Source organism: Thrips palmi, unplaced genomic scaffold, assembly GCF_012932325.1.
Source record: "Thrips palmi isolate BJ-2018 unplaced genomic scaffold, TpBJ-2018v1 HiC_scaffold_8, whole genome shotgun sequence".
In the NCBI taxonomy this organism is placed as follows: domain Eukaryota; kingdom Metazoa; phylum Arthropoda; class Insecta; order Thysanoptera; family Thripidae; genus Thrips; species Thrips palmi.
The window spans coordinates 5399034-5411718 of record NW_023144635.1 but is presented as its reverse complement, the minus strand read 5'-3'; the positions used below and the strand labels follow the sequence as shown (position 1 = coordinate 5411718).

General features: G+C 56.3%; 1 protein-coding gene across 1 annotated transcript; it reads right to left on the bottom strand.

The window, feature by feature from the left end:
- Positions 1-2087: 2087 nt before the first annotated feature.
- LOC117653668 lies at positions 2088-4018 on the bottom strand. The gene is made up of 2 exons (XM_034399474.1): positions 3389-4018; positions 2088-2299 (listed from the first exon to the last, which is right to left on the bottom strand). The coding sequence occupies exons 1-2, from the start codon at positions 3966-3968 to the stop codon at positions 2088-2090; spliced, it is 792 nt and encodes a 263-aa protein (XP_034255365.1). The 5' UTR covers positions 3969-4018.
- Between the last annotated feature and the right edge of the window lie 8667 nt (positions 4019-12685).

The window sequence follows — 12685 nt, the reverse complement described above, 5'->3', positions numbered from 1 at the left end:
TTGCTTTTCTGTCTCTCCGATCCTGCAGCTCCCTAACCCAGACAACATGAATTAATCATCGTTTTCTTGAACAGAGAGACACAAACACCAAAATTAACGAAGGAATGCTGCCCGCACTTGACTGCTTGAAAAAGAAAGAGACCGAAAAAGCACAAGTCATACACTTGCTTGTTTTCCACCTGGCCCGCCGGGTCCAATGAACCAGCACGCGTGACGTCACGCTGCTGTTGCGCGCTTCGCTCGCGCTTTCGAGCGGCCAACCCGCCAACACATTCTGCGCAGAGAAAGTTATCATGTCGGCCGTGAATCAGGCGGACCGGGCCGGGCCGGGCCGAGCCGGGCCTCACTCATTACCAGTGACGCAGCTCATGAATGGAATGCCGCGTAGAAAGTCGGACTGCGCTGCTGCCGACTATTTGAGCCGCCCGTCCCGTCCGTGCCGGCCTGTCCGGCCGGCCAAAAGGGAAACCTCAATTGTCCTTGTCACATTTCGCGGTGTGACGGCGTGTCTGTCGCACGACGGCCACGTGACAAAACGGATGCCGATTTCGAGAGGCGAAAAGAAAGCCAGACCGGCTGCGCGTGCGGCGCGCGTGCCCCAGTGGCTGCCTCGCATCCGGGAAGATGACTCCGCGCCGCCAAAGCGAAGCCAGAGCGAAGCCAAAGCGATTCGAAAACGGGAAAAGGGAGCGCTGCCGAGAGACAAGGTGCAGTCACACAGCACAGCCGTGGACAAGCGGCGCCAAAGACAGATACTCAATTTACTGGGTGATCAGAAAGTATTGACTTCCTCACTCACGACTCACTCACTCACTCACTCACTCACTCACTCACTCACTCACTCACTCACTCACTCACTCACTCACTCACTCACTCACTCACTCACTCACTCACTCACTCACTCACTCACTCACTCAACTCACTCACTGGCCTCAGCAGCTTTCACTGAGAAATGGTTATGATATTTTGGCTGATCCTTGTCGAATGCCTGCCTGTGAACGGGGTCAATATCATGAGGCCCCATCAGTGCCGCGCTGCGCCGCGCTGCGCGGCCGCGCTGTGATATGTCGGAAACGGGTTTCGGTGCGCTCGGGGAGGCTCGGGGAGGCTCGGGGAGGCTCGGAGAGGCTCGGAGAGGCTCGGAGAGGCACACTCAAGTGTGCGTGCGCGTCTGTGTCTGTGGGAACGCGCGCATCCAGAGGCCCCCGACGCCCCGACAACCAACAAAGAAGAATACGACCTGATACGGGCACTATAGGTCTTTAGAACTGAACGGAAACTGATGATGATTGTTCCGTAGAAGGAAGAAAAATAAAAAGACTCAATTGTATGAAAGAGCACACGGATGCAGGCGGAACAAAGAAGAGCATCAAAACGGGAGCCGGAAATGGGCACATTCTATCAAAGTATGAACTGTGGATAGTTTGTCCCTGAACGAATTTTTCTTATGCAAAGTGTCATTTCTGGCTTCTGTTTTTGTTCGTCATCTTTCAGCAAAAGTCACCTTAGAAAAAAAACCCAAATGCTCATAAATTTTCTTCAAAAGTATGAACAAAATCTCTTGGCAAACAACGGAGCGATTTCGACTTGTCTTCTTACTTCTTGGAAGCTGCCTCCGCTGGAGAGGGCAGGAGCAGTGCAGCCTTGAGTGGTCCTTCGAGCCTTCCAGTCCCTCCGGGTGGGTCTCTTCGGTGTCAAAGAAGTTGCCTACCGCGACGGCGCAGCGGAGCCCGTCTCGGGCACTTCCTCGCAAGCAGCCCCGGTGCGTAGGCAACCCGACTGCCTGCCGCTTCACTTCTTGACCTGCTCCAAAAACACTGGTCGGAGCCGCTGTGGAGCGACGGCGTGGGGGCAGGGAAGCAGAGTCCGGCAAACATGTTTCACGTCCTCTATATTTTAACACACTAGAATCGACAATCCAGGCACACACACAGGCACACATAGGGTTAAAATACACCTTTTCAAATATACAAAAACGCACAGACTCTCACTCTCTCACACTTGTTCACATCACAGCAGGCGTCATGGTATCAGAGCTCCCAGCAGGTGGGCAGTTAAATAAATAATAAATAAGGTCGGTGGCGGTGTCAGTGGTGCGCGGAGCCGCCCCCCGAGGAGCCGCCGCCCGCGCCCATGTTGCGCATCGCCATGAGGGCCGAGATGAGCAGCGCCAGCTTGGACAGCATCAGGGCCTTGCCGGCCAGCATGGCGAGCATGCCGAACTTCATGGGCAGCAGCGAGCCGGCCAGCAGCATGCCCAGCCCCATCATGCCGCCGAAGGGCTGGCGGCGCCGCCGGGCTGCAACACAGGGCGCAACAGGTCAACACGACGTGGGAAGATTTGATTACTCGGCCGGCGTGCGAGATTAATGCACGCACTCACTGCCATCTGACGTTTTCGCCACCGGGATGGATGCAATTATTGGGTTCGCCCGATGGCGCGTATCACTGGCTGACTGCCCAGCATGCGTCATCAAGCAGATTCAGTTTGCAATTTCAGAGTGACCGGGGAAAGAAACCTATCTAGTTATGGATTTGAGTGACTGCATTTGGGGAGCAAAAAGGGTAACAGTGACCCCACCAATGGATTCCTCGTCCGGAGAGCAATCCATTGGCGGGGTCGCACGTTCTGTTCAAGTCCCATTTAGGAGCTCAAATCGCGTTGAGAGTTTTGGTCGCCTCGTCCGGTCTTCTGGCCCACTGTTGGGCGCCGGCGTGCGACTTTCCGGCGTCGTGTTTGATGAGGACTGACTTACCCAGTCGGAGCCTCATGCAGATTTTGCGAGTTTGGCCCTTGTCATCACAAACCGCCTTCCGCTGGACGGACAGCCGCAGGGGGCGGGCCCCCACAAACAAGAACGTCCACTTGCCCGCCCGCGGGGCCCGGCCCCCAATGGGGCCCCCCATCCCCAAAGCCCGGCGGCCTGAGCCTGCATGGCCTGCAATCGGGGCAACCAATGACTGCGAGCCTCCACCACGCGGCAACGTGCACACCGACACCACTACCGCCACTACGGCAACTATACGGTTAGAACGCTTGCTAGAGAGGAATGATTTGTAACGAAGAAATTTGCTTTCGTAGACTTTGTTCATTTTTCGTCGTATTGCACAGCGATTTTTCGTAGGTTTTCAACAGTCTACAGCGTGACTACAAAGCGCGCTACAGGGTGAGCCAGGCGTGCGCTGTGGTGCCCAGTTTGGTCAAAGCCGCGAGGTATGTCCAAACGGTTGAGGAACAGATTGTTTCCATGCACGAGCTCGTATCCTAAGACTGCAAGTGCATTTTTTCGTTTCAAAGTGGCCGTCTACGTGCAAGAGGTGTTCGAAGGTTGGATCTTTGAGAGCTAAGAGGCTGTTTCTGTCCCCGCGTGTTCCCTGACTGACTCACCGTCCTCCCCGGCAGCTCCGACGGCTCCGTTGAGCTCGGCGACGGAGGGCAGCTTTAGCCTGAGGGAGTAGTTCTGCAGGAAGCCGAAGAGCTTCTCCATGATGAGCTTGTCCAGGGAGCGCTCCCGCTCCGGCAGGGATCGCGGCAGCGTCTGCTCCAGGTCGTCCACGGCGGCGCCCTGCTCGGGGGCGTCGCTGTCCCGCTCCAGGGTGACGCCGGCGCCCAGGGCGACCTTGCGGGTGGAGCGCGCCACGCGGTCCATGGCGTGGATCACCTGCACCTTGAGGCACGAGCCCAGGTCGTCGTCGCGGCACTCCAGGTACACGCGCCGGAGCATCCTCATGGCGCCCACCGTCCACGGCACCAGCGACGACGCCTCGTCCGAGGCCGCCGCCACCTCCCCGGACGACGCCGGCGTCGACGGCGAGGGCGTGTCCACCAGGTCGGCGCTGTCGGGGGTATCCAGGTTGTTGTAATCCGAGGTCGGCGCTGTGATGCGCGCGCTCGCGCTGCCCGACACCATCACCACCAACATGAAGATCACTACCGCGGCGCGGGCGCACATCGCAACGAGAGCCATGGTGAGACGCACTGCTAAAACGCGACGGGGACACTGCTGCACTACTGCACTGTGAGCTGGGCGACGACAGACTGTGTCCGGCCAGCCCAACAATGCCCCTTTATAGGGCTATGTACTTCTCACTTTCCGCGGCCCTCCGAAAAACAGCGCCGGCGTCGTCGCCGCCCCCGCGGCCACCGCAGCCCCCACCCGGGGGCCGATGGGCGCGATCGACGGCCGGCCGATGCCCTGACAAGAAGTGCCATATGCTTTCTCTCATTTAGGCAAAGGGGACTTTTTTGTTACGTCCCTACTTCCCCGGATCACTCGCGGGCCTCCCACTAACGCAACGCGGTGCCGCCCCCACCGCCCCCGCGGCCCTGGACGAGCCCTGCGGTGGCCGGCCCGCCCCCCACCGACAGGTGCCGATCAGGAATCTGTCGCGATTCGCGGGGGGCGGGGCAGGGTGGAGGACCTTCGGAGGCCCTTCGGAGGCCCTTCGGCGTGCCTTCGGGGGACCTCCGGAGGCCCTTCGGGGGGAGCCGAGGGCCGCGGCGACGAATCACACATTTCCTCGCCAAAGGATTCTCTACGGACGAAGTGGAGCAGCACGGAAAGAATGCCGGATTTTTCTCTCCCCTTCTTTCCGTCCCGTCCTGTCCTCCGTCCTTCTTGTCCGCCTAGTCCTAGTCTGCGGCGGTGGCGGTGCCGTGGTGGTGGTGGCCATGGCGACGCCGACCGAATCGGACACGATTAAAAGGGGAGGTGTACTTTCTTCCGCGCCTCGCCTTCCGTGCCTTCCGCGCCTCGGCCGCACCGCGAGTGCCACCCCACCCCGCCCCGCCCCGCCGCGCCGCGTCGTCGTAATAGGCCTGCCTTCACGGTGTCCCAGGTCGGAAAATTGGTGTATTGGCCGGCCGGTGACAAAAAGGCGGCGCGCAGCGGCTCGACACGGCCCGGCCGCGGCTCTGCTCGCCGCGGTGCCGCAGTGCTCTGCGCGCCGCCCCGAGCACGTCAAGGCTGCCTTCACCGAGGCATTGCGTGGGCCCGGTGCATCCTGGAGGCATCTCCGCTGTTCTGGACCTCCACCCCGTTGACGGCGTCCTCAGAGTCCCGTGCGAATGCGCGACATGCGGACCGTTGCCGTTGCTCGGATTCGGACTGCCGCGTCCCCCGGGGCGACGCGAGGACACGACGAACGACACGGCGATGTGGCCGCGCCCCGCCTCACGTCGCGCGCCGTCCCGTGCGCCCTCCTTTCCCAAATAACCAATACCGCGGTGGTGGTCCTCCGGCAAAAAACGGGAATATGAAAGGCAAAAACGGGGGAAAAGCCACATCGGCCGTCCGGGCAGCGCGCCGCCGCGCCGCGCCACGCCGTACAAAATGCCATATTCAATTATCCGCGTAGCCGGGGCCGCCGGGGCCGCCGGGGCACAGCGGAGCACTGGCCAGGAATTTTAAAGGCAAAAGAGGGCCACGGCGAAAACGGCAACAAAATAAATGCAAAGTAAATGGAAAGTGCCGGAGGTTTTCGGAAGCGCGCGCCGGACCAATATCGCAAAAGTTTTCATCGGCTGACGAAACGTTTTTTGCCTGCTGTGGGCGGCGCCCTCAGAGCCACGGTGGGGCCACGGCCTGATTACGTGGCGGTCAGCGGGAAGGGTCGGGAGGGCCAGCCGCGTAACCCGCTGGTCACCCCGCGGCCGCCAGTTCGATCACTAATTCGGTTGGGTGGGTGCCACGCCGCCTTGACCGCCGCCACCGCCGGCCCGGTCGCCCGGTCGCCACAAAGGAGGATGATTTAACGCGGCCTTTCTTCGGCCTCCAGGCCCTGCAGGCCCTGCGGGACCCCTCCAGGACCTCGGTCAACGCGGCGCCGCGACTCGCCGGCCGTCCGCGGCGGCGTGACAGTGCACGCGGCTTCCACTATGTTGGGGATAGTTTGGGCAATGCCGGGTGATCCTCTGCACACGTAAGTTTCTGCATTCCACGCAAAAAAAATTGTAGAAGGCAGAAGAATTAGTTTAGTTGACCATCTGCATCTGATCAGCGCCCCGTCACCCACCGCCTTGCCAACAGTTTGGCGGGGGAGCAATCCGGGCAAACATAGTTCCCTCGCGTCAGTGTGCCCTCGACCGCCCCCCCGCGCATCCCACGTCAGCAAGCAGATCGCTCCTCTCCCCGTGGGAGGCGGTGTGAGGAACGTCGCCCGGGACGCACCGCAGCTACCGCAGCGCAGTGCAGCAGGCCCGTGAGTTCACCAATCAAGAGATAACGAGACCGCCACACTGCACTGCCAAACAAGCACACTGTGGGCCAGGAGACCGGCGCAGACGACAAAACGTCTAGACGCGTCGAGCTCCACAGTTGGCATGAAAGAGTAGGGTCTTAAGAACATTTGAGCGTTGAGGAAGGCCTTTGACCGCAGCTAGGATATGACGCAGTCACTCAGCAAAAACGGCCACTTTTCAGAGAATCAATCACATTTTGACCATTTTTGCGAGGCTACTGCTCCAAAACTAGCTGCGGTCAAAGCCTTCCCGAGGCGAGGTATGACAGAGTAAGGTCTTAAGTATACTAGGGCGTTGAGGGAGGACCTTGACCGCAGCTAGATTTGACGCAGTGGCTTTGCAAAGTCAGCAAAAACCGCTGCTTTTGGAGTTAAGTCACTTTTTGGCCATTTTTGCGACTCAACTGCTCCAAAACTAGCTGCGGTCAAAGCCTTCCCGAGGCGAGGTATGACAGAGTAAGGTCTTAAGTATACTAGGGCGTTGAGGGAGGTCCTTGACCGCAGCTAGATTTGACGCAGTGGCTTTGCAAAGTCAGCAAAAACCGCTGCTTTTGGAGTTTAGTCACTTTTTGGCCATTTTTGCGACTCAACTGCTCCAAAACTAGCTGCGGTCAAAGCCTTCCCGAGGCGGGGCATATAAGAGTAAGGTCTAAGGAACACTTAGGCGTTTAGGGAGGCCTCTGGCCGCAGCTAGATTGGACGCAGTGGCCGCCCAAAGTAAGAAATATTTGCTTTTAGACACATCATTGACAGTTTTCTGAGGTCAGCCCTCAAATAATCTCCCAAAATTCTTTACAATCGACAGACTCATAATATCCTATAGTCAATGACATTCATATAATTAAAAGTAATCACATCAATATATTCTCTGTTATTTCAATAATCAGCGTATGAAAATGTTGCGTTGGTTACTCCTTTGGCCGGTCCTTGGCAAAGACACCGCGGCCACGGTTTTTGACATTCCTAAAAATCCGTCGGCTCTCGAGCCGCCTGCTGCCAATTACTCTTATTGAATCAATTTGTCGAATTGCCTAATTGGCCGAGGCTCATTACCCAGGTGTCTCTCAGCGCAAGCTCTGAGCTCCGGGCCGGCTCCAGGCCAGCTCCAGCCCAGCTGGGGCAAGCTTCAGCGACTCCGGGACAAATCGCAGGAAAGCGCCACCCGAACTTGGAGAGGCAAAGCGCTTTGACTTCGCTCAGCGGTGGGTAAAATGGAGGACGACGGCCTGGCCTGGCCCAGGCACGGCAAAGGCCCGGCCCTGGACCTCCCCGAGCCCCCCGTCGGAGAAACAATTTCGCGGCGAGAATCTGGAGAAAATCGGATTTGACGTAAGGCAGATTGTGTTGGAGACTTTAGGACAGTATCGCGAGTGTGCGTTAAGCCGTAGAACAGCAGAATTTTCAAATTGACTTTATAAAGACCTCCGGTGAAACTTTACTGTTATCACTACTTTTCAAGAATGAAAACAACCTTGCGAGATATTTTTTAAATGGTGCTACAGTAATTATTTTTTTGATGTACGAAAGAGTTATTTTCATAGAAAAGTTCATATTGATTTTTCTTTTTCTAAAATCAAAATTCTTCGTAATATATTCGAGTCTATATCATTCCTCCTACCTAAATGTTCGCCTACCTGTCTATTTCGCCTTCCTATTTTTCGCCTACCCAATAAAAATATTGAATAAAAATATTCAATAAAATATTGCCTTTTTTCGCCTACCTATAGTTCGCCTCCCTAACAAAAAAATTAAATAAAAATATTCAACAAAAAAACGAAAAAATCGGCGGCAAAAAGTGGCAATACGAAAGTCTCAAGGAGACCCGCCGATCAGCTTCGGTGTTCTTATGGGAACCGGGCCTTCATCCGACGCTCCCTGCCGCGCAATTCGACAGATTAGTGGGTTCGTATTGGGCTGGCCCACCCGAAGTGCGCGCGGTTTCTGTGGTACAGTGAGAGTCCAGATTCAGAGGCCTTACCTCAGAGGGGTCACATTGGGTATTTGAACCCGCGACCCCGAGTGCCGAGTCTAGTCAACTCCTCTACCCTGACCGCTCAGCCACCGAACCAGCTTGTCGGCGGCGATGTCGCAACTCCTCTTGAGCTACCGTTCGAGAAATCTGGTCCCGAAAAAATTGTACCTTGAGCGGTCTCGAACCCGGGACCTGCCGCTTCCCACTACATGCTCTTAACCACTGAGCCACCGGGACGCCATGGCACCCGGCCTGCCTGCGCTGGTACTCAATCTTCTCTGGATATACCTCGCAAAGCAATTGGTTGCCGAAAAAATTGTATGTACTACCGGTCCCGAACCCGGGACCTGCCGCTTCCCGCAACATGCTCTTAACCACTGAGCCACCGGGACGCCATGGCACCCGGCCTGCCAGCGCCGGTACCCAATCTTCTCTAGATATACCTCCCCAAGCAATTGGTCGCCGAAAAATTTAAACATTTTACTGGTCCCGAACCCGGGACCTGCCGCTTCCCACAACGTGCTCTTAACCACTGAGCTACCGGAGGATCATGGTGCCCGCACTGCCAGCGCTGGTACTCAATCCTCTCCGGATAGACCCCGTCAAGAAGTCGGTTGCCTCTGCCGAAAAATATGCTCATGGCACTAGTCTCGAACCCGAGACCTGCCAGTCAGGAACGCAGCACTCTAACCACGGCGCTACCAGGTTGCTATGCACACCACTCAACTAGCGCCAAACTTCAATAGCCACCCATCTTGCTTGATGCTGGACAAATAATAACTTCGGCGATGGGGTGAGCGCCGTGCGTAGCAACTTAGTAGCGCAGTGGTTAGAGTGCTGCGTTCCTGACTGGCAGGTCTCGGGTTCGAGACTAGTGCCATGAGCATATTTTTCGGCAGAGGCAACCGACTTCTTGACGGGGTCTATCCGGAGAGGATTGAGTACCAGCGCTGGCAGTGCGGGCACCATGATCCTCCGGTAGCTCAGTGGTTAAGAGCACGTTGTGGGAAGCGGCAGGTCCCGGGTTCGGGACCAGTAAAATGTTTAAATTTTTCGGCGACCAATTGCTTGGGGAGGTATATCTAGAGAAGATTGGGTACCGGCGCTGGCAGGCCGGGTGCCATGGCGTCCCGGTGGCTCAGTGGTTAAGAGCATGTTGCGGGAAGCGGCAGGTCCCGGGTTCGGGACCGGTAGTACATACAATTTTTTCGGCAACCAATTGCTTTGCGAGGTATATCCAGAGAAGATTGAGTACCAGCGCAGGCAGGCCGGGTGCCATGGCGTCCCGGTGGCTCAGTGGTTAAGAGCATGTAGTGGGAAGCGGCAGGTCCCGGGTTCGAGACCGCTCAAGGTACAATTTTTTCGGGACCAGATTTCTCGAACGGTAGCTCAAGAGGAGTTGCGACATCGCCGCCGACAAGCTGGTTCGGTGGCTGAGCGGTCAGGGTAGAGGAGTTGACTAGACTCGGCACTCGGGGTCGCGGGTTCAAATACCCAATGTGACCCCTCTGAGGTAAGGCCTCTGAATCTGGACTCTCACTGTACCACAGAAACCGCGCGCACTTCGGGTGGGCCAGCCCAATACGAACCCACTAATCTGTCGAATTGCGCGGCAGGGAGCGTCGGATGAAGGCCCGGTTCCCATAAGAACACCGAAGCTGATCGGCGGGTCTCCTTGAGACTTTCGTATTGCCACTTTTTGCCGCCGATTTTTTCGTTTTTTTGTTGAATATTTTTATTTAATTTTTTTGTTAGGGAGGCGAACTATAGGTAGGCGAAAAAAGGCAATATTTTATTGAATATTTTTATTCAATATTTTTATTAGGTAGGCGAAATATAGGTAGGCGAAATAGACAGGTAGGCGAACATTTAGGTAGGAGAAATGAACAACTCCCATATATTCATAGTGTGAGACGATTAACTGAGCAATGAGAAGAGCGCACTGGTCCGCACTTTTGACTCCGTTTTTTTTTGCCAACGCCGCGTCCATTCTTCAGTTTTTCCCCTTAATGGTATCCCCCCACCAGGGCCGGGTATGTTTAAAAAAGATCGCTAGAGCACAACTACCTTAATTAACTTAACGACCTTAAACTAACCACCTTCCATTGGGCGCTGTTACTGCTCCGAATCATCCCGATTGCAGCAACTTGGCGAGAACTCAACTTTACTATTTTTTTGGCCTGTGGTTCGTAGTGGCTGGCTGGGCTCCGGTACGCCCGGCCAACCGGCTGCCCGCTACTCTCTGCTGCAGCAATAGTTGCCTACTCCGCAGGCGCGCGAGGCCTGTCTGCCGTGCACTTCACCCCGTTCCGTTTTGCGAGGCGCCTACGTGCCTACGTGGCGCCTACGGGATGGGAACCGGTGCCATCAGGTACGACGCCTCTGCACCAGACCCTCAAGTCGGTGGTCGGGGGTTCAACTCTCCAGACCGAGACGGAGTGGACGCAGTAGTGTGCTTCTAGTCCTTTTTTAATTACCGAGCTATTGAATAGGAACTCCTTCCTCGCTCTCCCGGTCTCTCAAGGTCCACCCTTATCAATGGGCTCTTCGTGGAGAGCTCTGCGCAGCTGCGCCACGCTGCTGCTGGCTGCTTCCGACAGCCGTCGCTCTGTCTCTCTCGCTCTCGTAGGGCGTCGCTTGTATAGGCGGGAGAGAGACAGAGTGACGAAAACGACTCTCGGAATCAGTCTGGTGCCGGGCCCTTTGCAAGGCGGGGTCGACGGCCTGGCTGCCTCTGTCGTGCATGACCGCCCCGCGCCACGCCGCCCCCGCCCCCGCCCCGCCCCTCCGGCCCTTGGTCCTCCGCGAGACGACGCCGGGCCCCGCCGAGCCCTGCCGAGCCCCGCCGGCCCTACGAAGGGCGCATCGGGAAAACAATCTGAGCGCGCAGACACCTGACTTTCTCCTTCTTCTAATCGGCTGCTGCAGCTCCCCTTCCAGTGGCGTGTCCTGGCCGGCCGTCCCTGCCACGGTCCCTGCCACCGGGCTGCTGCTTTCGCCCAAGTACGTGGGAAGCGGCAGCAAGCGGCAGCAAGCGGCAGCAAGCGGCCCTCGCGGCCACCGGCCAGCCGGCCGCTCCCATATGCCGGGCCCCGCGGCGTGAGAAGGCCCCAAGACCGCTTTCCTTGACTGGATGCGCTTTATTATCGTGACAGGAAAGTGTGTGTCTCGTCTCGTGTGGAGTGTGGACATGGCCATGGCAATTACACCGCCAGGCCGGCCAGTCCGGCCGGTCCGGTCCGGCCGCCGCTGCTTTCTCTCTTCACGCGTCAATCGGGCCAGTTTTTCGGCGAGGAACGTCGGGCAAAGAAAAACGGGTGCTTTTCTGTAACAATTCTCGATTTTTATTGAGAATATAACAACAAAAACAAAAAAACAATAAATTAGATGTCGCGTACATCGTCAACAACAACAACAGTCGAAATAAATAAATTAATTCGTTGAGAAGAGGCTGAGCTGAAAGACAAGCACGCGGGGGCGAGTGCCCCGCGCGGCTTGCGCTGAGTATTTCAAGGTACTGAGAGTGTCATCCATATCCGGAATGGCACGCATGACAAGTCAACACTACGTTACAAAAGTACGGTATCAGTCGGTCCCTCAGGGAGTTATCGTTAAGTCAGAGGAGAGTGGAAGAGAGAAGTGAGGGAGAAAGCAGTGTTGCGTAAGAGAGAGTGTTTGTCCACAGAGGACAGTTTGGGGCAATTTGCAGGTCCAACAGGCAGCCAGTCGTGCAGTGTGCGGTCAAGCAGGCGAGCGAGTCACAGGTGCGGGAGGGGTGGGGGAACGTAAAGTCACTTTCCATTTCAATCATGTACTTATCTCAGTTGGTTGTACACAGATGGTCACTTAGTCTTTGGCAAATAGTCATTGTAAAGTACAGGGTTTGCTGTCAGGGATTATATTTTTTTTTAGTAGGCTCCCTGCAGCATTTACGTCATAATGCAGTTGTACTATGTCCAGTGCTTAATTGTACTCCAGTCCGTCACTGCTAATCAGATTTGTTTCTCTACTAGCGTCAACTTTATGTACAGGTAAGCGTTCGTCCTCGTTAACATTTCTCTCCAGAAGTCACAAGATAGTCTTTTCACGTGGAAAATGGCAAAAAGTTTCACATTTTCAGATTTTGTCAGACAGGCACAAGGAGGATATTTAGTCAATAAATATCAGCTTATATACATTCACAAATAATTTAAAAAAATAAATTAAGGGGCATTTGGGGGATGGGGACGATGGGGGCAGTGGGGATCGAGTGAAGAAAATGTCCCTCGTCTACCCAAAATTTCGGGACGAGGTGAGACGAGGTTTTGGCCCGGACACTGGCAGGCCGTCCGCGGAGCCGTCCGGGCGCGAGGCCCGTGTCAGCTGCGCGCCGGCCGTCGTGTTGGAGGCCGCGCCCCTGCCGGCGACGCGCTCCAGCCCGGCTACCCTGCGATAGCCGCGCCGGGCTGCGTCGACGGTGGCCGCGCGCTGGGT